We start from the raw sequence: 24,595 nt of genomic DNA on the forward strand, positions 1-24,595 counted from the left end.
GTGTCGGTGTCCGTATATTTACCTCACGACGGTGTCCCATGTATGTTAAAACCCTTTCCTGTGTCGGTGTCCGTATATTTACCTCACGACGGTGTCCCATGTATGCTAAAACCCTTTCCCGTGTCGGTGTCCGTATATTTACCTCACGACGGTGTCCCATGTATGCTAAAACCCTTTCCTGTGTCGGTGTCCGTATATTTACCTCACGACGGTGTCCCATGTATGCTAAAACCCTTTCCTGTGTCGGTGTCCGTATATTTACCTCACGACGGTGTCCCATGTATGCTAAAACCCTTTCCCGTGTCGGTGTCCGTATATTTACCTCACGACGGTGTCCCATGTATGTTAAAACCCTTTCCCGTGTCGGTGTCCGTATATTTACCTCACGACGGTGTCCCATGTATGTTAAAACCCTTTCCCGTGTCGGTGTCCGTATATTTACCTCACGACGGTGTCCCATGTATGTTAAAACCCTTTCCCGTGTCGGTGTCCGTATATTTACCTCACGACGGTGTCCCATGTATGTTAAAACCCTTTCCCGTGTCGGTGTCCGTATATTTACCTCACGACGGTGTCCCGTGTATGCTAAAACCCTTTCCCGTGTCGGTGTCCGTATATTTACCTCACGACGGTGTCCCATGTATGCTAAAACCCTTTCCCGTGTCGGTGTCCGTATATTTACCTCACGACGGTGTCCCATGTATGTTAAAACCCTTTCCCGTGTCGGTGTCCGTATCAGAACTCTGTGTTGCTAGCGGAGGCCCGGTCAGCCCGTACGTACCGTGACGAGCTGGATGCCCTGAGAGAGAGGGCCATCAGGGCTGACAAGCTGGAGAGCGAGGTGGGACGATACCGCGAGAAGCTACACAACATGGAGTTCTACAAGGCCAAAGTGGAGGTACGGTAGCGTACGGAGAAACACATTCAATACTCAGACTATAGCATTATCAACAGCCAAAATGTGAATTTTGTCCACTGTTAAATTTATATCAGAACGTTTCAGAATGCAAAGCACCACAGCTACTAATATTTCAAATCAATTGTTAAGGTTTTACAAATGACTGTTATCGCACTTTGCAAAAAACTTAGCTAGATCTCAAACAATACTTCACGTATTTCATCATTTAACAATTGACATTAATCTGCTGTTATCATGTACCCGACAGGGGTTTCTTTGTTTGTAACAGCCTTGATTTGTGTCTCATCTTGTAGGAGCTGAAGGAGGATAACTCTGTGTTGCTGGAGACCAAGGCTGTACTGCAGCAGCAGCTGGAGGGGTGGAGGGCCCGCTCTGATAAACTACACCAGCTAGAGAAACACAGTCTGCTGCTCAACGCCAGGGTCCACGTCATGGAACAGGTAGAAAACATGGAGTATTATGCAGTGGATTACATGTATGTAAACGGTGGTCAATATCAACATTGTGGGGAAACAGGTTAAAGGTTAAGGGAAGGATGGGAAAGGGACTGGTCTTAGTGCAGGGGAGGATGTGTATTGGAAGATACATGCGATGGAACAGGTTGATGGACTAAGAGGATCATACTGTACATGCTTGGATTATGTTGTGGACATGTGTGTGCCATGGTCAAAAGGTTTATACTTTCAACGAAGATCAGATAGAGAAATAGGAAGTTGAATATCTTTAGAATAACAACGTCATCTCCCCCTCGTCCTCTCTCTCTCTCGGCCCTTCCCAGGAGAAGGAGGTGGACAGGAGGCGCATGGAGGAGCTGCAGGAGGAGAACCTGGCCCTGGAGCTGGCCCAGAGGAGGAGCATGGAGGAGTCACAGCACCTGGGATGGGAGCTGGAGCAGCTCTCCAGGAGCCCCGACAACTCACAGGGTAAGGCTGACAGTCTACTCTGCCCACTTCATCTGCCCTGTGGGAACAGTGGTACTTATGGGAAGAGAAGTGGCGTGTGAAATATCATTCTAACGTTAAGAACTATTCTATATGGCACAAAAAGGATACTTTCTATAAGATCATTCATTCAGTCATGATCTCACCTGTCTGTTCAGAGTGGAGGTTATGTAACAGCTAGTTCGTATTCCTGTCATCCTTTCGGTCTGATGGTTGTGTTCAGGTCAGAAGTCTCTGGGTGAGGAGGTGGTTGAGGGGACCAGGAGTCGTCTGCTGAGGCTGGAGAGAGAGAACCAAAGCCTGCTCAGGACCATAGAGGAACTGAGAGCTGCTGACCTCAGCCTGGGACCGCAGCACAACCATAACCATGAGCACACGTGGCGGGACGGCCAGCGACCCACAAACACGGTAACTAGCCAGGGACCACGATACAAACATGAACACAATAGGCACACACAGCTGCTCAGGTAGCACACGTACAACCATCAACCCACACATTCGGATTCCGGCGACTCTATTGAACTATAGCAGTGAACGGTGCTATTTCCATGTGAAAATGTTGTTTGTGTTTCCTTGTTCATCAGGCTGAGGTGGTTAGAGAGTACCTTGGCAGTTTAGACAACACCTCCTGGGAGCAGTCTGAATTGGTCATCAAAGAGGATTGTGACATTGACATAGACACATCACATCACAGGGACCCAAAGTACAACGGAGTGTCGGTTGACCTAGAGGGAGAGATTGACCGACTGGAGAGAGAGAGCGAGACCCTCAAGGAGAAGATGAACCTTCAGAAGCAAGAGAAAGGCCAACTTGAAGACGGAGAGTCTTGCGACCTGAGTGACCCCATAGCTGACCTGGAAGCTGTAGCTAAAGACAACACCCGCAATCTCCTTCAACCAGGCGCTTCAGTGTCTCTGACGCGTGATACCTCACCCTGCTCTAAGAACAAGAGTCCACGTCGGGAGAACAATAGCACGGGGCTGCAGGCGAGGGCTTCCTCTTCATCCACGAAGCACACAGAGCGTCTGGAAGCGAAGTGTAGAGCCCTGGACACAGAGAACCAGCGGCTTCAGGCTGCCCTGGACAACACAGGTTGGTCTTCTGGGAGAATGTTGTGGTACTGCTGTCTCTTTGTAGCGTTTGGCTCTGTTGCGTTAGATACAGGGGCATTGAATGGGCAATGTGATGCGCTTTATTTGTTCAGGGATCCATTTGCTTGTTGATTTTTGTGCTCTGTATGCCTGCTAACCTAATAATTGATGATTGGTGATTAATGAAGTAGCCTATATTAATTCATAATTATTATTATTTATTTTTTATCCACCCACGCCCCCACCCATCCATCCATCCATCCAACCTTCCATCCATCAACCACACCCTTCCATCCATGCATCCATTCACCTCCAGGCCGGAAGCTCCAGCGGCTGGAGGCCGAGGTCCACGAGCTGGAGGCTGAGAACCAGATCCTGCAGGCTGGGCTGGAGGAGCTGAGGATCTCCTCGCGGCGCATGGAGCAGCTGGAGCAGGAGAAGCAGACCCTGGAGCAGGAGGCTTCAGGCCTGGAGAGAGACAAGAGGAGGCTGGAGAAGGACAACCGCAGGCTGAGGCAACAGGCAGAGATCCAGGACTCTACCCTGGACGGGAGCAACCTGAGGGTGGCTAGTCTGGAGAGAGAGAACAGGTATGATGCTAATGGTCACCATGGTATGATCGTGGTGCTAGCAATGTCAGGGTTGTGGGTTCGATTCCCGCTGCGATCACATGTATAAAAAGGTATGCACTTGTATACAAATGTATCTACTCATATACAATACAATATACAAAAATGTGTGCTCTCACTGTACTGTAAGTCGCTTTGGATAAAAGCATCTGCTACATGGTTTATATTTCTATTATATTATAACAGGGGGATGGGGAAGGAGGTGGAGAGGCTGAAGGAGGTGGAGGAGAGGGTCAAGGGGCTGGAGAGGGATAACAGAGAGCTGGCCAAGCAGGGAGCGATCAACCAGAGGGCCCTGGTCACCCTGAGAGAGGTGAAGCCACTCAGATCAGCATTAGCTTCTTATGTGTGATGCTCATGTATTTCAGTGTGCCTGACATGACAGATTTGTAAGTTTCCTTATGGGAAGATAAAGTTAAGCGAGCTTGAAGTCGTGGAGATTTAGATCACATGTCATGAATATATATATCAATTGTTTTTGATTTAACAGCTCTGATAAGTAGGTCATTGGTCAGAAGACCTTTACATGGCTGCAAGAGGAGTCACTGAACTGAAATATGCGATGATACAAAAAGCAGATATTTCTGACCGTTGTTCCTCTGTAGGAGTTGGTGAGTGACAAGCTGAAGACCCAGCAGAGGGAGAATGAGCTGGAGAGGCTGGCCCACGAGCTGGAGATGAGAGTCCTCAACCAGGACACATCACCACAGAGTGACGAGGAAACTCCAGACAACAGGTAAAACACTGGACACAGCAAGACTGATTTAGTCTACCCCCCACAAACCATGTTAGGTGATAGTTACACAAATCTTCAATTAAGTTTGTGAATGACTGTGTTATACACATGACAATAGATTGATGAGTTATTTTCCAATAAAATCAATTACAATCAGTGACAAAATACACAAAAATATGTATACTTTTCCCTCCCCCACGTGTTGTTCTAAATCCCCCTTTATTTTATTTCCCTCTCCCCAGTAGGTTCAAGATGTTGGAGTCTGAGCTGGAGTCGTCTCTGAAGAGGTCCCTGCAGATCAAAGAAGACAAGATGGCTGCCGTTGAGGCTCGTCTGCAGGAGTCCTCCACCCTCAACCAGCAGCTACGTCAAGAGCTCAAGACTGTGAGTCTGGCCTAAAGTTCCTCGGTTTCAAAGGGCAACTATACCTTGTCTACATTCATTCACTTTTACATTGGAGTTCTTTGTCAAAGTATTTTGAATTCTGAAGTTGAAAAATGGCCTCGCTCAGTAGCAATATCTGACCTTTGTTCTTGACCCCCTACAGGTGCGTCTGAACTACGAAGCCTTGCTGCAGAGGGAGGAGGAGGAGCATGCGGCCCGTAGCCCCACCCCTCAGAGGGAGAGTGACAGGGCGGTAAGCGAATGGCAGTGGGAGAGCCAGGAGGCCACCAGGGAGCTGCTGAGGGTCAAGGACCGCCTCATCGAGGTGGAGAGGAACGTGAGTGGAGAACATTGTGTCATCATGTTGTGACTAAGCACTAAATATGATGCTCTTATTTCAATTTTTATATTTTCTGACATGCATCTGCCTTGTTTAAAGGCCTCCCAATAATGACTATGGGATGATAGAACTCAAACCTACATGACATTTTAGTCATTTAGCTTCATTATTTCATTACATTACATTGCCACGTTAATACAAATGTTATCCATCTCAACCAGACTGTTACTATGGATCAACACCAGCTTCACATTTTCTCTATGTATTATTGACTTGTCCCTCTTTTCCTCCCCTACTGCAGAATGCCACACTGCAGGCAGAGCGTCAGGCACTGCAGGCCCAGCTCAGACAGCTGGAGACCCAGTCAGACGGCCTGCAGGCTCAGATCCTGGCCCTGCAGAGACAGACCGCTTCCCTGCAGGAGAACAACACGGCTCTCCAGACACACAACGCTAACCTGCAGGTTAGAGGAGCAACATTCCTGATATACTAATATACTCCTAGTATATTGATAAGATACTCAAATTACACAAATACACACACACTGATTTAATGCTTCCAAAATATGAACTTTTATTTTGAAGTGAGTACTTTTATTTTGAAGTGAAATCTGTGTGCAGATATCCATTCTGCATTGGAGTCATCTTGTTTTTATACCTAGCACTCAAGTTGCCTCATATAATGCCATTCTAACAGAACCTGATACTGTAAGGTTGGTGTTACATGAAGTAGTTTGAATGCAACTTAAGTTGATTTGTTAAATGTGAACCACTTCCTATAGAGTCCTTTCATACATGGTATGAGTAGTATTTCATCTTATACAGTATAAACTCATACCTTTGAATTACAACCTTTTCACACATAATAATCATCTCCACGCCCATCCATCCACAGGTGGAGAAGTCCACTCTGAACTCCCAGAGTGCATCACTCCTGGCCCAGAACGCTCAGCTCCAATGCCAACAATCCAGCACCGAGGGGGATAAGGAGTTGGCCATGCGTGAGCGCGAGGAGCTGCGCGGCGTGCACGACCAGCTCCTGAGGGACCACGAGAGGCTGGCGGCGCTGCACGAGAGACAAGCCATGGACTACGAGGCCCTGATGGGGAAACACGGTTGTCTGAAGAACGCCCACCGCACTCTGGAGCTGGAGCATAGAACGCTGGAGGACAGGTAGAGGAAGGGGACCAGAGACCATATATCATGGTTCATGATATACCATTTGAATGCTTGAGTAATGGTTGCTTAAATTCCACCTCTCTATTTTATGTTCTCGTGCAATAATGAGGATATCTGTTGAGGAAAATCTGTTGGATTTTAGAACTACAGTATATAGGTTCTACCCGTTCATATTTTATCAAAGACACTCATCAATGGCTGTGACACTCATTTCCCATCCATGCAAAAACAACGAAAACAGCAACCGACAGGAAAACTCTCTAAATAACCATGATTGTGTGTTGCTGTAGGTACAAAACCCTGCTGCGGCAGAAGGCCAAACTAGAGGGTCTGGAGAAGGCTCTGAGAGAGGAGCAGGACAAGATGTCTGTGGAGAAGGAGCAGCACAGGACCACCGCCTCAGAGTGTCGACAGCTCCGGGATGAGAAGGACTGGTGAGGGGCGCACATAGCATAACACACACACACACACACACACACAGCATCTCCTAAAGATGACAAAGACTCCCTCTACACACAGCATAGCTCACCACACACATAAGCTCACAATAAAGATAGTTTCAGGCTGATAGCTTTTACATAGAATTCAGAGAAATTGCTTGTATAACTTGCTGACATTCAGTAAACTTTGCTTGTCTAACTGTTGTTCTTAACAATATGTTTTCACCTTACTTTGTCAGAGTGTTTCTTCTATGTATATTTCTATGTGCCCCCAGGCTGAACCAGACGTACCGTCAGCTTTTGAAGGATCAGGAGGAGCTCCAGGCGGACCATAAGAACATGAAGACCCTGCTGAACAGCACCAAGCTGGAGCAGACCAAGCTCGAGTCTGACTTCAACAAGCTCAGAGAGCAGTACCAACAGCTAGACATCACCAACACCAAGCTCACCAACCAGTGTGAGGTATGAAGGATATATTTAAGCAACAAGGCTCAAGGGGGTGTGGTAAATGACGAAAATACCACGGTTAAGGGCTGTTCTTATGCACGACGCAACGCGGAGTGCCTGGATACAGCCCTTAGCCGTGGTATATTGGCCATATACCACAAACCCCGGAGGTGCCTTATTGCTATTATAAACTGGTTACAAACGTAATTAGACCAGTAAAAATGAATATTTTGTCATACCCATGGTATGAGGTCTGATATACCACGGCTGTCAGCCAATCAAAATTCAGGGCTCAAACCACCCAGTTTCTAATAATACTTTCACCATCCAGGTTCATTTAAGTTATAATTCAAAATATATTTACCTAAAAGCATCCATTTTAATCAATCAAAACTTAAAAATTAAAATTCCAATATTCTGTACAGTTGTATTGAAGGTTTTGTTGATCGTATTTTAATGAAACAGTCAGGGAATGCGGCTCGAACCCACCACCTTCTGACCCGAAGCCCAGTGCGCCATCGACTGTGCCACAGAAGCATGCTCATGTGACAAAGTCGATTCTCCCCCCTTATTAACCCAGGGTCGTTACAGCATTGCTGGAAAAGTCATTTGATTCTGTATTCCCCAAGCACTATACGAAGACGGTATGTGAGGATATTCGCATTTGCTCTCAAAGCAGTTTTGTGCCAGATTGATGTGTTGTAGTGATTCTATCATTAAAGAAGTCATTGACATATACTATGTGCTCTTGTGTCTAGCTGCTGAGTCAGTTGAAGGGGAACCTGGAGGAGGAGAACCGGCACCTGCTGGACCAGATCCAGACCCTGATGCTGCAGAACCGCACCCTGCTAGAACAGACCATGGAGAGCAAGGACCTGTTCCACGTAGAACAGAGACAGCACATGTAAGGGACCCGTCTATCTGGCTGAATGCCGAGTCGTAGAGCTTTAACCCCTTGCATTCTAACTTGCAGTTAATGGCCTGAATTAGAAGTAAATTGAACCAAATGTAATAGATGTTCCACCACCAGCAGCAGACACTGTACAGTATATCTACAGAATATAAGAGCAGAGTTTGTACAATAGTAGCTACAGCCACAGTATAGTTCTTCTCATAATGATCGACTTATGGAATGTATTCTCATTATGCTAAAACAATGGGCTTCACATAGGACACAAGGCATTCCAGAGCAGCACAAAACAAAAGGCATTGATTCAGCTATAGAGCACCGTTGCACCAAAAACACAGAGCATCCCATCATATTTAGAGCACCAAAACCACTGGGCCTCTGAGTTTGACAGAGCATGGATTATTGATGTCGTCTGCCATCTGTAGTGCCAGTTTAGAAAAAAGGTTGACTGACCTAAAAAAAATCCTCTCTCTCTGCTAGTGTCAACGTTGGCCTATATGGAATAAATCTCCCCCATTTTGAGTTTATCTTCTGGACATATGGGGCATACTAAGCTATGTGTAATATGTATGAAAGTATGGAAATATAACATTCACATTCTTTTCATTGCGGCATGCAACGGAAAACGCTTTTTAACGGAAAATGGAAATGAGAGTTCCTTATTGGACGAGTACATGTAGTCCCTCACTGTTTCAGTCTATTTTCTTCCGTTGGTGCCTAATAAATACGACCTTGGGGTTTGATGGTGTTTAACCTGTCTGGGAACCTCTCGACAACAGCCAATGAAATTGCAGGGTGCCAAATACAAATCAACAGAAATCTCATATCAAATTTCTCAAACATACAAGTATTAGGCACCGTTTTAAAGACAAAATTCTCGTTAATCCAGCCACAGTGTCTGATTTCAAAAATGCTATACAGCGAAAGCTCCACAAACGATTATGTTAGGTCACCACCTGATGAAGACAGCTTGGCTGTCGAAACGTTGGTAATTACATTTTTGCATCTGAGCTCCTAGAGTGTGCGGCTCTCTTTTATTTTCAAGTTTTCTACTCTGCTAGCCAGCACCTCGCCTAAATAGGTGTGCGGTTTTTTACTTTACAGAAAAAGCATAATCTGAGTACGGCGCTCAGAGCCCAAAACAGCCAAAAGAAATATCCGCCATGTTGCACAGTCAACATTAGTCAGAATTAGCATTATAAATATAAACTTACATTTGATGAATGCACTCCCAGGAATCCCAGTTCGACAATAAATGTTTGATTTATTCCATAAAGTCCATCATTTATGTCCAAATAGCTTATTTTGTTAGGGCGTTTGGTAAACAAATCCAAACGCGAGTTCAGGTCCAGCCGAACGTCGGACGAAAAGTTCCAAAAGTTATATTACAGGTCGTAGAAACTTGTCAAACTAAGTATAGAATCAATCTTTAGGATGTTTTTATCATAAATGTTCAATAATGTTCCAACCGGAGAATTCCATTGTCTGTAGAAAACCAATGGAACGAGAGCAACCTCTCATGTGAAATGCGCGTGACTGAGAATGAGGCTGCTGCCAGACCACTGACTCAAAGAGCTCCCATCCGGTCCCACATCACAGTAGAAGCCTGAAACAACGTTCTAAAGACGGTTGACATTTAGTGGAAGCATTAGGAAGTGCAAAATTACCCATATCCCACTGTGATTTCGATAGGGGCTGAGTTCAAAACTAGAAACCTCAGATTTCCCACTTCCTGTTTGGATTTTTTTCTCAGGTTTTTGCCTGCCATATGAGTTCTGTTATACTCACAGACATCATTCAAACAGTTTTAAAAACTTCAGAATTTTCTATCCAATACTACTAATAATATGCATACAGTATATTAGCAACTGGGCCAGAGTAGCAGGCAGTTTACTCTGGGCACGCTATTCATCCAAAAGTGAAAATGCTGCCCCTTATCCCAAACAAGTTGAAGGTGCCGGGTGCGACAGTGTGACGGTTGAGACAGTTCAATCAGAGTTTATTCTGAGACGTAAACACACCAGCCATCTTTGCAGCAGCGCCACCTCTTCTGTTGATGTTACCTCTCTGTGTGAAACACTGTGTTTTTCTCTCCTCTCTCTCAGAGACAAGCTGAATGAGCTGAGGAGACAGAAAGAGAAGTTGGAGGAGAAGATCATGGACCAGTACAAGTTCTATGACCCCTCACCCCCACGGAGGTACAGTGCCGTTTGGAGAGGAAATCAATTCACTTTGACAGTGACAAAATTCATTAGTTTGGATACAGTATTAGTTAGTTTTACCTGTTTATTTTTAAGACAGTTTTCCCATCAGGGATAATAAAGTTTATCCTATTCTATATCGATTTTAACATATCTATTATATTTCCCGAGGCGTGGGAACTGGATCGCCCTGAAGATGAGGAAGCTGATGAAGCCGAGGAGCCGCGAGCGTTGTGGCACCGCCTCCTCTTCTGACCACCATCGCTCCCTCACCCCCACACGCTCTGGCTCCTTCGAGGCCCTCCCGCCCACCTCCCCCTCTGCTTCCTGTTGCCAGGACAATGGCTCCTTCGTGGGTTCAGACGGCTCGGGTGGGTCCACCACTTCCCCCCGGAGGAGCAGCAGTGAGTATGACCTCCTTATCCCCTCCCATTGGTCCCGTCTGAGAGCCCTGATAGGCCAGGCAGAAACGGGTTGTCCAATCACGCTCCGCCATCACCGCAGGCCCACCCACCCTGCTACGAGCTATAGACCAAGAAGAGAGAGCGACAGCTAGGCCCCTTCCCCCACCACGGCCGACCCTGCAGCCACAGCCATCAGGGATAGAACAGAAAGATATGGGCGGAGCCAGTTACTGCAGGGAACCTCCCCCAGCCACCACCGATTGGACAGGGAGACAGAAGTCACTCAATTGCTACATCTTTATTTGACGGCCCAACAAGACAGACTCTTCCTATTTGTATCAAGATAGAACCGCCTCCCAGGCTCTTTACACAGAGATCTATGAGAAGGAATAAAAATGATATGTTGGAATGATCTGTTGCTGTGCCATTGTATAGGAGTCTCCTGGGTAGGAAATCATCATACACACTTGACTCCTGAAGTGGTAAGATATAGGGCGGCTCTGTCTGTATCTACCCTGTATCGCAGGATAACTCACCTCTGACCCTACGAGGTCCGGAGCCTGCTGGTTTTCTGTTCTACATAATAATTAATTGCACACACCTGATGTCCCAGGTCTAAATCAGTCCCTGATTAGAGGGGAACAATTAAAAAATGCAGTGGAACTGGCTTGGAGGGCCAGAGTGTAGTTTGAGGGCTGTGTAGTATACGTGGGTTTCTATGACAGACAGTGCATGCAGAAACACTTGTTACCTGGTGTTGCACTATGGATATGTCTGCATGTTTCTTTATGTAGATCAATAAGGCCAAAATAAGGCAACATTTAGCCTATTTCTGTTTATCCCCATGTCTGTTTTGTGTATGTTAACGTGTTCTCTCCGTTCCCCTCCCTTCATCCTCCCCTGTTTCTCCCTCCCCTGTCCCTTGTTGTCCCACACTGTAAAGTGTCCACCCTGAAAATCTTTCCCCTTATGAGGAACAGACTGAAGGATAAGGACAAAGTCAAGTCCCTCTTTCGTCGTTCCATGTGTAAGAAACATGATGGGTCGATGTCTCGTGACTACCTCATCTTGGCTGCAACCTGCCTATTTTCTCATCATTAGCGAACTATTAGCCTGGGTCCCAGATCTGTTTGTGCTGTCTTGCCAACTTCTTAGGATTGACAATTCCATACGAAGTTGGCAAGACAGCACAAACAGATCTGGGACCCAGGCTAGTGAGCTATGCTTTACCTTATTCTTTAGTCTACCATTGTTTTAAAGAATGCAGCAGAAATCCTCCGAGACAATACTCTTGGAATTACGTGTAAAGTTCTGCGAAGTATGCAGCTTGGCATCCTTCCTATGATTGAGTTCAGCCATAATATTGCTATATATTGCAATTTTGATACCCATACCCACTCTTTCTCGCTGTTAGCATAATGTCGTGTCTTTACTATTATTAAATGAAGACTTTTCATTTTTATCAAAGATTCTCTGTAATTAGCATTTGGTGATTAACCACCTTATCTCAGTTCACTGGTTACGATGGCAACACCCATCCGTAGCACGCGCTCCAGCAGGTGTATCTCACTGATCATCCCTAAAGCCAACACCTCATTTGGCCGCCTTTCGTTCCAGTTCTCTGCTGCCTGTGATTGGAACGAATTGCAAAAATCACTGAAGTTGGAGACTTTTATCTCCCTCACCAACTTCAAACATCTGCTATCTGAGCAGCTAACCGATCGCTGCAGCTGTACATAGTCTATTGGTAAATAGCCCACCCATTTTCACCTACCTCATCCCCATACTGTTTTTATTTATTTATTTTTCTGCTCTTTTGCACGCCAATATCTCTACCTTTACATAACCATCTGATCATTTATCACTCCAGTGTTAATCTGCATAATTGTAATTATTTGCCTACCTTCTCATGCCTTTTGCACACAATGTATATATAGACTCCCCTTTTTTCTACTGTGTTATTGACTTGTTAATTGTTTACTCCATGTGTAACTCTGTGTTGTCTGTTCCCACTGCTATGCCTTATCTTGGCCAGGTCGCAGTTGCAAATGAGAACTTGTTCTCAACTAGCCTACCTGGTTAAATAAAGGTGAAATAAAAAATAAAAAATAAAAAAAAAAATCAGGCAAATGTAATTAACTAGGAAGTCAGGGCACCAAGGAAAATATTCAGATTACAAAGTTATAATTTTCCTAATACAGCTTTTCAGATATTTTCATATCTGATCAATAGTCTTCTGATTAATGAATTCTTCTTTACCTCACGTTAGTCTCATTCAAAACGTTGTAAATTGTTGGTTATCTGCACGAACCCAGTCTTCACTGTGAGTCATCCATACATCAATTGTCTTAAAATAATGTATATACTAACTAAGTAATTCACAGAAATGCATAAACAAACAGTAGATAGTTACAAGGAAATGATAACGGAGTTTCCCTAGTGGGATAAACCCGCATCGCGGCTTGGTGTACAAAAGGGAAGTGGGGGTCGACTGAGATAAGACAACACACAGTTGATAATTATAACAATTGAAATGCTAATCCTTTGCACGTGAACGTTCACTCATTCGGGAACAACTGCAATCAATATATATATTTACGCTCAGTGTGTCGTCGGGGTCTCTGTTGAAAAGTTTGTTTCTGTTGGAGAGTTTGACCGCCCTCTCTGTCACGGTTAGAATGGATCGTTCAGAGTGACATTCATTCATGTAGTTATGGATAGATGTTTCGGTGGTTGTCGGTCTTCGCGTTCAATGATACCACATTCCTAGCTGCAGACTAGTAATTAATATCAAAGACCTGTTCTTATTCTTATTCTGGTATCAATAGTCTAAGAGTTTAACCACATGGGATGGTTAAAAGATTCAGCAGTCTGGTCTCAAACCTTGGCCCTCTCGTTATCGAGGTAAGCTGGTCTGCAACCTTTGTCCTCTTGTAATGGAGAAAAACATGGTCTGGTGATAGAATACCCAGGTGGGGTTTTATTCGGAACATCGAAAAGGGCTGTCTCATGACGCCCGGTCCTGTCTGTGCCTCTGGGGGCGTGCCAAGGACTTACTGAAACTTTTTAGGGAATTGGAGTTTCCTTCATTAAACAGTCCACAAACATTCCATCCTCACTTATTCATTTTATACAACATTTAGTTGTAAGCCTCATATCTGAGGCTATTATATACAGCGTTATGGCCGTATTGACTCCCATGAGTTTCACAAAATTGTACCAAACGGACCAGTTCGTAGCTGGATTCTTCACCGATCTTTTATACCTTCTCCAGAACATAAATGTTGTTCGGACCTCAAGTTCTGTGAGGTGTAAGAAATTCCTTTGTTCTCTATGAAAATTCACTCTGTCTCTATACTGTGGCCATGAAGAGATAATCTCCTCCAGGAATTTACGACCTCTCTCTGACCACAGCAGCCTGGGGGTAGGAGACAGGGAGAGGGGAGATGGGGCTTGCTGTACCCAAAGAGGGCAACGTCATGATAATAAGCATCCGCCACCATAGATATTTTCACTTCTGTTCTCCATGCAGTTCTGTAGAGTTACCCAAGAGGTCAGGGGAATGCTGCATTGCAGAACACTGGTACTGCATAATGTTTTAGTTTCTCAGGACCACATTGCTGGAAGGCAGGAAGACTCTGACGGAGGTTGTGAGGCTTAAACCGTAGTTATTGATAAACGTCATTCTTTTCAAGTGAAGCATGTAGAATCTTCTCTCCTTTGAATGAAAGACAGGAAGGGAAAGAAAATATAGGACTTCCCCATTAACCAGAGGCAACTCAAGTCATCTCTCTCCACCTCCACCCCCAGCCCTGAATGACCTGGACAAACTGAATGACTTGGTGTACCCCTCAACCCTGTCTGAGGACCCTGAGCAGCTAGAGGGGTCAGAGGTCAAGAATGACAGATCCAGGAAGGAGTCTATGACCTCATCCATGAGCGACTCCATCTTGTCCATCATCAACCATCAACACCAGCCCACCACCACTCCTTTGTTTTATCCCACCACCACGGCTGCTGCCGCTGCCACTGATGGCAATGAGCGATGTTTGACAGGTAGAGTGATTCCACCATCCATATTACGTCCTTCCATTTGACATCTTCATCTGCTATCTGCTATGAACACCTTTTGCTGTCGTTTTAAGGATCATGCTACAAGGGTACATTTGCTAAGGGGTTTGAGCTACAACGTCTCTATAGGGATGTGTTGCTTCATACAGCTGCAATTCCGTTTGTTTGAATGAACACTACCACTTCCCATATGCTTCTCTTGCTTTTAACCTGACCAGTTTGACCGCAACACCTCCTCGCTCCTGGATACAGTGTTGTCATACCCATACCGTGTCGTCTCATTTTCTGTCCCCTGCCATTTTGTGTTGCACAGACAAGGATTGTACTGACAGTGCTGTGGCGGCTGACTTTGACGACGGGGATGAACTACAAAACCACGGTAAGCAACATCCCGCTAACTCATTATTTGAGGGTTCCCAAATGGCACCCTATTCAATACACAGTGCACTACTTTTGACCAGAGCCCTATAAAGAGAATAGGGTGCCATTTGGGATGCAGACCATGTGTACAGATGTACGAGTTAAAATGAAGAATAAATCAATATCTGTTAACATGGCCTTTTTTCAAGTTAATCTCTCAAGTAGGCATTATTCTGAACAGCTTGATAATACTGCTCTCTATAGGCAGAAATAATGATACATGCATTTACTAGCTTGTATTGTTGCCTATGCTATGTTTATTTTACATAAAATGTGTTTATAATACATTATGGAAATGCAACATTTCCCAGACAGTTGTAATCAAGTGTAGCCTGCTATTTTGGTGTAACCTAAAGCGACGTTCTCTCCATCTGCGGTTCCCCCAGGTCTGAATGGCGTGCAGAGCCGTGCCCAGAGCCAGAGCAGTGGAGAGTTCAGCCTCAGCCTAGACAACGAACCCTGGTCCAACGGCAGTAGCCCGGTCCAGCCGCCTCCGTCATCCCGCCGCTCCTCTTCCTCCTGCCTTCCGCCTAGCGATACCTCCACCCCCCGACACACACGGCAGAACCCCTCGCCGACCACACACACACAGCAGCGATCCACTTCCTTAACACACACCAGCAGCAACAAACACAGAGAGAGGGTAGGAGTAAAGAACTCCTCACCTATTGCCATAGCAAACACCCAGGGTTCAGTTCCCTGTAGGGGGAGGGAGGTGGGTAGCACCCAGGATCCCTGGCCCAGAAGGAGTGTCCTCAGGAGGTGCGCCAGCGGCAGCAGAGCCCCCCAGCGCCCTTCCGAAGGGAATGTCCCCAAAACAGCTCAGGGGAAGGTTGCCGTACTATCTCGATCTGGATTAGGTCTGAACAAAGCTCCGGAGTCCACCACCACCCGAGCCTCAGCCATGTCCCCGATCACAGTGCTCTACGTCCAGGGTAAATCTTCCTCAGTGTCTGGGTGTCTCAACTGTTTCTCCACCCCGTTGGGGAAGGAGGCGCGTCTGAGAGGGCCATGGTCTCCTGCCTCTCTACCCCGGGCCAGTAGCGTCATCTCAACAGCCGAGGGTTCTTCGCGACGATCCAGTGTCAACAGTGACTCTAGGGTGATGGCGAAAGTAGATCCCTTACCTATCATGGAATCTGATGGGAGCCCGAATCAGGTTAATCAGAATCAGAACAAGCAGAACAATCCAGAAGAACAAGACACTGATAATCACCCACCACCACCAAGCAAACCCCCCAGAGACCCAGCGATAGCCACCGATCGACCCAAATCCACCTGCCAGGAATCCCTCTTCGGTGGCACCCCGTTCAACCTAGACTCTGTCTTCTCAGACACTATCTTTAGCGAGTCGGTAGTCACCACCACTACTAGTAACAGCAGCAATAATAACGATAAGAACCAGACTTTCCTCTGTCTGGACCCAAATCTGGAGCGTAACATCAGTTGCCCGCTCCTGAGGCAGGAGTCCACTAACGGCACGGCACTGGGACACATGGACAATGTACAGAGCCAAAATGGAGGACAAGAAGACTGTGAGAGTAATACTGTGGAAATCACTCAGTGTTGATTGCCGATGACAGGTAGTTTGTAGCTGCATGTAGAAACAGGTAGTTGTGAATGTCAGTTCCAACGTAGTACCAACCATTACCAACGTAGTACTAATCATTACCAATGTAGTACCAACATTGTTTAAAAGAGACTTGTTTCTCTATACTTGTTTCTCTAATGTACAGATTTTTATATTTAGTCCAAATGAAGATGTAAATAAAATGCACTTTTAGGAAATAAGTTGTTGTTTTCAAGTTGTTGTTTTCACATCGACAATATTCCTTTGTTGTTTGACAAAAGTTTTCAGTATTATACGGTCTATGTTTTTATTAGTATTTATAATCCTGTGTTGATATTTGTGTTTTTATTTGTGTTTATAGGCCGTGTCAATCAACAAATGCTTCAACTCCCTATTCATATATACTTTTTGTTGTTCCTATTCGGTAGATCTAGTTATACACATAAACCCTTCAACCGAAAAACCATAGCTCTCTGTCCAGAGTGTTGATATTACATACAGACTAGTAGACAACATGTACATTACATTACCTTGTTAGTTTATTTCCACGCCGGACATTACAGTGAACTTATAACAACAAACACAATCAGTAATAATCTGATTAGGAAAAACTCACCAATATGGTTCTTCGGTTGAGTGTCGTGTCATGTGTCATGTGGGGACTGTGTTTTTGTTTGGTTTGTTCAGCTTGTTTTTTTGCTTGCTTTTCAATACTGAGACTGTCCTCAGTGAAGATGAAACCTTGTATATGTAAATGTGTGCAGGGACTTCAGGAGCCACAGTTGAATAAAGCCCTTTTCATTCCTTTAATATATTACGTTGAGTCTGTTTTCATTTCTGATTCTAGAAGTGGCTCAGTGACTCGTGTTCGCATCTCAATGTGAAAAAACTATTTGCATGTTCTTTACAAAGAGGGCAACAGATGCTACTGAACCAGATGTCTATGTGTCAAGGGAGAAGCTCCAGGTGGTATCTGATTTTAAGTACCTTGGCATCGTACTTGATTCCAACCTCTCTTTTAAAAAGCATGTGAAAAAGGTCATTCAGATAACCAAATTCAACCTAGCTAATTTCCGATTTATACGAAATTGTTTGACTACAGAGGTAGCAAAACTGTACTTCAAATCTATGATACTCCCCCACTTAACATACTGCTTGAGTAGTTGGGCCCAAACTTGCTGTACAACATTAAAACCTATTCAGTCTGTCTACAAACAGGCTCTCAAAGTGCTTGATAGGAAGCCCAATAACCATCATCACTGTTACATCCTCAGAAAGCATGAGCTCCTGAGTTGGGAAAATCTTGTGCAATACACCGACGCATGTCTTGTATTCAAGATCCTAAATGGCCTGGCTCCCCCTTCACTCAGTATTTTTGTTAAACAGAAAACCCAAACATATGGCAGCAGGTCCACAAGGTCCGCCATGAGAGGTGACTGTATAGTTCCCTTAAGGAAAACCACCTTTAGTAAATCCACTTTCTCTGTGAGAGCTTCTCATGTCTGGAATGCACTGCATTCAGACACACATAACTGCACCACCTTTCACACTTTCACAAAATGTATGAATACATGGCTAAAGGTCAATCAGATTTGTGATCATAATCCCTAGCTGTGTATTGCCGCTTTCCATGTTGTCTGTTGTCTGTAGCTTGTGAGGTATGGAAACACTGTGTTGCTTTTATGAATTTTGTCTTGGTGCTTTTTGTTCTATGTTGCTCTGTCTGTATGCTATGTCTTGCTTGTCCTATGTTGCTCTGCGTGTGCTCACTGCTCAATGATTGTCTATACTGTAATTGTTTTTAATAACCTGCCCAGGGACTGCGGTTGAAAATTAGCCGTCTGTCACTTTTACTGAAACGCTGATTAATGTGCACTGTCACTGTAAAAATAAAATCAACTCAGCTCAACTCAAGTAATGAGTGAGAATGCATGTCATTCTCAAGAAAATGTGCAGACAAAAATATAAACGCAACATGCAACAATTTGAAAGATTTTACTGAGGTGCAGTTCACATGAGGAAATCAGACAATTGAAATAAATTAATGAGGTCGTAATCCATGGATTTCACATGACTGAGCAGGTGTGCAGCCATGGGAGGGCCTTGAATGTTATAGGCCCATCCACCTGGCAGCCAGACCCACCCCCTGGGGATCTAGGCCCAGCCAATCAGAAAGAGTTTTTCCCTACAAACTGACTTTATTAGACAGAAATACTCCTTAGCCCCTGGTGTGGTCTGCCAAATTCGCTAAAACAACATTGGAAACAGCTAAAGAAATTAACGTTGAATTCTCTAGCAACGGCTCTGGTGAACATTTACCTAGTCAGCATGCCAATTGCACGCTCCCTCAAAACTTCAGACATCTGTGGCATTGTGTTGTGTGACAAAACTGCTCATTTTAAAGTGCTCATTTTTATAATGTTTAATTGGCTTCTTGATATGCCACACCTGGCAGGTGGATGGATGAACTTGGCAAAGGAGAAATGCTCACTAATAGGTATGTAAACACAACATTTGAGAGAAATAACCTTTTTGTGCATATGGAACACTTATGGGATTTTATTTCAGCTCATGAAACCTGGGACCAATACTTTACATGTTGTGTTAATATTTGATGATAAATCTAGACGTGTAACATGAGTGACTCTCGTTAGAGATGCATTGTGGTTTTAATGAAGATACAAAACAACATTCAAATAAAATTCTACAAAATGTAGAAATGATAGATAGAAATGGATGGGGTAGAGGCTAGGGATAAGGGTTGGGGTCAATTCATTTTCAATTCAGTCAATTCAGTAAGTTAACTAAAATTCCAATAGCAATTCAAATTTACCTCAATGCTATGAGGTAACAATTGGAAACAATTGGAATTGGAATTTCAGTTGACTTCTTGAATTGACTGAATTGATCTGGAATTCACCCCAACCCTGGTAGGGTTTGGTGTGGGGGAGAGGGGCAGGGGTGTAGGTGGCGTTGAGGAGAAACTGAAGCATCATTCTGGATGCTTTAAGCAGTGAGTGAGTGTCCTCAGTGGGTGACTTCAGCATTGAGGCGGTCAACCAAGTGAATGTGCTCCTTCTTGGAAGCCACTTTAGCCTGAAAACAGACAAGTAGACAACAGAGAAAAATATTTTAAAGACAACCATTAACACTGGATATTAGTATAACAATAGTTAATAAATGATAACATATTACAGTACAAAACACTATATAAGTATTACTGACAGGCTTCCTATTCTTTCTTGTGAACAGTCTCCGTAGAGATGAGACGAATCCACCCCTTGTTTCCTTCTGATTGGCAACAGCAGTGGATGAAACAATGTGGCCATCAGCGGTAGAGGTAGACATTTTCTCAGCCGGGTGCTCCAGGCTGGTAGCAATAGCATCAACTTCATGGACCGAAGCATTGCAACTCTCAGTTGAAAACATAGAAATAGTGATGACTAGTCTACTTCTCTCGGTTGAGACATCCGCCACATGGACCTCAGGTTGGTTTGAGTCTCTCATGGTGGAATCAATACGATCCTTCAATCTAGCGTCACTGCTGGACAGAACCTGAGACACTAGGCCTGCAGCAGACTGGATCAGGTCATTTTCCACGATGGCAACACTGGTGGACAGAACCTGAGACACTTGGCCTGCAGCAGACTGGATCAGGTCATTTTCCACGATGGCAACACTGGTGGACAAAACCTGAGACACTAGGCCTGCAGCAGACTGGATCAGGTCACTCTCCACGTTGGCAACACTGGTGGACAGAACCTGAGACACTAGGCCTGCAGCAGACTGGATCAGGTTGTCTTCCTTGATGGAAACACTGCTGGACAGAACCTGAGACACTAGGCCTGCAGCAGACTGGATCAGGTCATTCTCCACGATGGCAACACTGGTGGACAGAGCCTGAGACACTAGGACTGCAGCAGACTGGATCAGGTCATTCTCCACGATGGTAACACTGGTGGACAGAACCTGAGACACTAGGCCTGCAGCAGACTGGATCAGGTCATTCTCCACGATGGCAACACTGGATGACAGAACCAGAGACACTAGGCCTGCAGCAGACTGGATCAGGTTGTCTTCCTCGATGGAAACACTGGTGGACAGAACCTGAGGAGTCTGCAGGAGTGTCAGTGGCTCCCACTCATCCAGGAAGAAGCTCTCGACAGAGGGGAAGTTTCTTCCTTTCAGAGCTGGGGGAATGTAGGGGGCGTACCCAACAGTCCAGAGCAGAGAGCTGTCAATGGCATTCGCGTAGTGGTACTTGTCACCAAGTACATCTGCAACGCACTGATGGATGTTCTGCCTCTCTGACTCTGGACCGCCATGGGTGTTGAGTTTGGTTCCCGTTGACATCCACCCTGAAAGAAACACCAACACAGGGTTAAGTAAACTGATTTCAGCATTACAAGCAAGGGATATTCCTCATTGCATTCTTCATTTTCTTCATGCATCCCAATAACATCTCATTTCTGCTGAAGTTTGCAGCCATTCACCACTTCCCACAAATCTAAAAACATTGGCTAGTAGGGGCTAGGTAGAGTTTTAGCCATATTTAATATACCAGTCATTTCCTTTCAAATCGGTAAAGGTAGGTGAACAAGTGCACATTTTGGGTGGAAGGAGAGATAATTGGGACATCATTTATTTTCATTGGCAAAATAACCAATTGTCAGCTGGAAAACCTCATTTCGCATGGTTACACTGTTTGGTAACTAACAACAAACCAATAAAGCCGTATCTTCTATGTTGTTTTTATTTCCTTTCCAGTAGGAATTACACCTTCAATTAATATTTTTATTTAAAGACGGAAATGAACGTTATTGTTCTTACCTGAATTGACTTCGTTGTCCTTAATGGAACAACGTCTGTCTTCGGGGAAGATGAATGAAAAGCTTGCCATAATAATGCTGTCTCTCTCGTTGTTTGTCGATCAAGAACTGAAGATTTTTTGAGTGTTCTGGACATATCTCTTGGGTTCTGGTGTTCCATGTGAAGCGTCGGCATTGTGACCCTCTCGGTCGCATAGAGATGGAATACGTCTTTACACATTGTTTCGAATCGGAATGGAATTCTAATTCGCTTTACCACACGCTCTAGCCATGAAACAAAATGTAAACAAGTTTAATTTCTTATTTTAATATATATATATATATATATATATATATATATATATATATATATATATATATTTAACGAGTAAGCTAGTGTCATAAAACCATAACAACGTTCATGCATTACTACAAAGAGACCGTGCGTAAAAGCGCGGAACCGGCGCACTGCACAGAAATGAGTGCCCTCAGCCCGGCACTTTTCCTCACCTGGGCAGTGTTGGCGTACCCGAGCCTATAGTCATTTTACTCTATCTCTCCAGTTCAGTGCCTTGTACACAAACTTGCAAATGTGTACAAAGCATTCAGAAAACAATACATTTTGTTTTACAATATTCGACTATTGAGTGAAATATATCTCTCAGAAAAGGATGCTACGAATAGAGAATTTAAAGAACTGTACAGGCAGTCTTCTATTACAATGAAGGGCTCTGGTTATAGGCATTATATGTTGGTTAGACAAACAGAAGGACAATTTGATATACTCTTGAGTCCTATTGTCTGTTATTTATCAAACAAAACTGACATTCACCAAGAACAATCAGAAAATACTAGTATTTGCTCCACGCACATGTGTAGTAAAGTTTTTGTTCAGGTAACATTGTACTGTGATATATAAGAACATTAGAGAGGCTGCAGTATGGAGCCAGTCCTTTCCCCCAAGTTGTCCACTCACTGCTGTTATGTAACAGAGCATCTATATGATGTAGCCAGCACAACATTTCAGGTTTCAGGTTTCAATTTCAATACCATGACTCAGTCATGTCTCAAAGGAGATCACCGCATTAAGCCAGCAGAACAAGCAGAACAATCCAGAAGAACCAGACTCTGATAATCAACTACCACCCCCATGCAAGCCCCCCAGAGACCCAGAGGTAGCCACCGATCGGCCAAAATCCACCTGTCAGGAATCCCTCTTCAGAGGGACCCAGTTCAACCTAGACTCTGTCTTCTCAGACACTATCTTTAGCGAGTCGGTAGTCACCACCACTACTAGTAGCAGCAGCAATAATAACGATAAGAACCAGACTTTCCTCTGTCTGGACCCAAATCTGGAGCATAACATCAGTTGCCCGCCTCTGGGGCTGGATTCCATTAACGGCACGGCACTGGGACACATGGACAATGTACAGAGCCAAAATGGAGGACAAGAAGACTGTGGAAATCACTCAGTGCTAATTGCTGATGACAAGCAGTTTGTAGTTGCATGTATACAGTCCGGAATTGAGTTCTGCAATAGAATCAGGGAGTTGTGAATGTCAATACCAATGTAGTACCAACCATTACCAATGTAGTACCAACATTGTTTAAAAGAGAAGCAAACATTATAATGATTTCCTATTGTGTTGATGCAGTAACTGTTCTTCTCCCTACAGGTACTTTTTAGTAGTGATATTTTGGTTTTAGGCACTTTTCACAATGAAGTCCTAGACATTATAACATTGTGCTATACAGTATTATAAGATCTCTGTTTTTGGGTGAGTATATAGACTGTATATAATGATAAGATGAACTGAAAACATACAAAGACACATTCACATACTATACTTGTTTCTCTAATTGTCACACCCTGGTCAAAGTATTTTGTGTTTATCTTTATTTATTTGGTCAGGCCAGGGTGTGGCATGGGTTTTTGTATGTGGTGTGTATGTATGGGGATTGTAGCTAGTGGGGTGTTCTAGTTAAGTCTATGGCTGTCTGAAGTGGTTCTCAATCAGAGGCAGGTGTTTATCGTTGTCTCTGATTGGGAACCATATTTAGGCAGCCATATTCTTTGAGTTTGTCGTGGGTGATTGTCCTTAGTGTTAGTTTGCACCAGTTTAGGCTGTTTCGGTTTTCATTACGTTTATTATTTTGTAGTGTTTGTATTTTGATTCGTGTTTTACGTTTGTTTAATAAACATGGATCGCAATCTACACGCCGCATTTTGGTCCGACTCTCCTTCGCATCAAGAAAACCGTTACAGAATCACCCACCACAAAGGGACCAAGCAGCGTGTCAACAGGCAAGAACAGCCCAAAGTGGAGTACAGTATGGACTATACTTCTTGGGAGGAGATAGACAGGTGGGCGGTCGACCCAGGGAGAGTGCCGGAGCCAGCCTGGAATTCGATGGAGCAGTGCGGGGAAGGATATAGGAGAATGGAGTTTGCGAAGCAAGCAAGGCGGCGCGGACGGAGGCCCCATAGTCAGCCCCAAAAATTTCTTGGGGGGGGGCTCAGGGAGAGTGTGGCAGAGTCAGGAGCCAGACCTGAGCCAACTCTCCCTGTTTATCGTGAGGAGCCAAGGAGGAGACCAGAGCCGGTGTTGGAGGTGAGCGAAACAGAGACTGTGAAGGAGTTAATGGGGAAATTGGAGGTGAGCGAAACAGAGACTGTGAAGGAGTTAATGGGGAAATTGGAGGAGAGAGAAATGAGGGAGTTGCTGTGTTGGTGTTTTAAACATGGAATTCGCCCGACGGAGCGTGTCGGGGATTTGATGGCACCTGGGTCAGCGCTCCATACTCGTCCTGAGGTGCGTGTTAGTCGGCTGGTGAAGATGGTGCCAGTCTCACGTACCAGGCCTCCTGTGCACCTCCCTAGCCTTGCACGTCCTGTGCCAGCACCGGTCTCAAGATCTCCAGTACGCCTTCACGGTCTAACCCATCCTGTGCCACCTCCACACCCCAGCCCTCCGGTAGCAGCTCCCCGCACCAGGCTTCCTGTGCGTGTCCTCGGCCCAGTACCACCAGTGCCAGCACCACGCATCAGGCCTACAGTGCGCCTCGCCTGTCCAGCGCTGTCGGAGCCCTCCTCCTCTCCAGCGCT

At 44.9% G+C, this 24,595-nt stretch overlaps 1 protein-coding gene across 1 annotated transcript in view; it reads left to right on the forward strand.

Moving 5' to 3' along the window:
• LOC139370286 (girdin-like) overlaps window positions 1-17,498 on the forward strand; it is a 43,226-nt gene extending 25,728 nt beyond the window's left edge. Inside the window, exons 11-30 of the mRNA XM_071109677.1 lie at window positions 740-898; window positions 1,213-1,359; window positions 1,698-1,842; window positions 2,084-2,268; window positions 2,445-2,952; window positions 3,268-3,541; window positions 3,767-3,893; window positions 4,186-4,316; window positions 4,559-4,700; window positions 4,864-5,037; window positions 5,342-5,503; window positions 5,935-6,212; window positions 6,509-6,652; window positions 6,934-7,120; window positions 7,864-8,009; window positions 10,121-10,213; window positions 10,388-10,620; window positions 14,431-14,676; window positions 15,005-15,070; window positions 15,498-17,498. Of these exons, the coding sequence (XP_070965778.1) occupies window positions 740-898; window positions 1,213-1,359; window positions 1,698-1,842; window positions 2,084-2,268; window positions 2,445-2,952; window positions 3,268-3,541; window positions 3,767-3,893; window positions 4,186-4,316; window positions 4,559-4,700; window positions 4,864-5,037; window positions 5,342-5,503; window positions 5,935-6,212; window positions 6,509-6,652; window positions 6,934-7,120; window positions 7,864-8,009; window positions 10,121-10,213; window positions 10,388-10,620; window positions 14,431-14,676; window positions 15,005-15,070; window positions 15,498-16,681 (4,731 nt within the window). The 3' untranslated portion in view covers window positions 16,682-17,498. The remainder of the gene's footprint in view (window positions 1-739; window positions 899-1,212; window positions 1,360-1,697; window positions 1,843-2,083; window positions 2,269-2,444; window positions 2,953-3,267; window positions 3,542-3,766; window positions 3,894-4,185; window positions 4,317-4,558; window positions 4,701-4,863; window positions 5,038-5,341; window positions 5,504-5,934; window positions 6,213-6,508; window positions 6,653-6,933; window positions 7,121-7,863; window positions 8,010-10,120; window positions 10,214-10,387; window positions 10,621-14,430; window positions 14,677-15,004; window positions 15,071-15,497) is intronic.
• Window positions 17,499-24,595: the final 7,097 nt, after the last annotated feature.

The sequence above is a fragment of the Oncorhynchus clarkii genome, chromosome 17 (genome assembly GCF_045791955.1).
Source record: "Oncorhynchus clarkii lewisi isolate Uvic-CL-2024 chromosome 17, UVic_Ocla_1.0, whole genome shotgun sequence".
Taxonomy (NCBI): domain Eukaryota; kingdom Metazoa; phylum Chordata; class Actinopteri; order Salmoniformes; family Salmonidae; genus Oncorhynchus; species Oncorhynchus clarkii.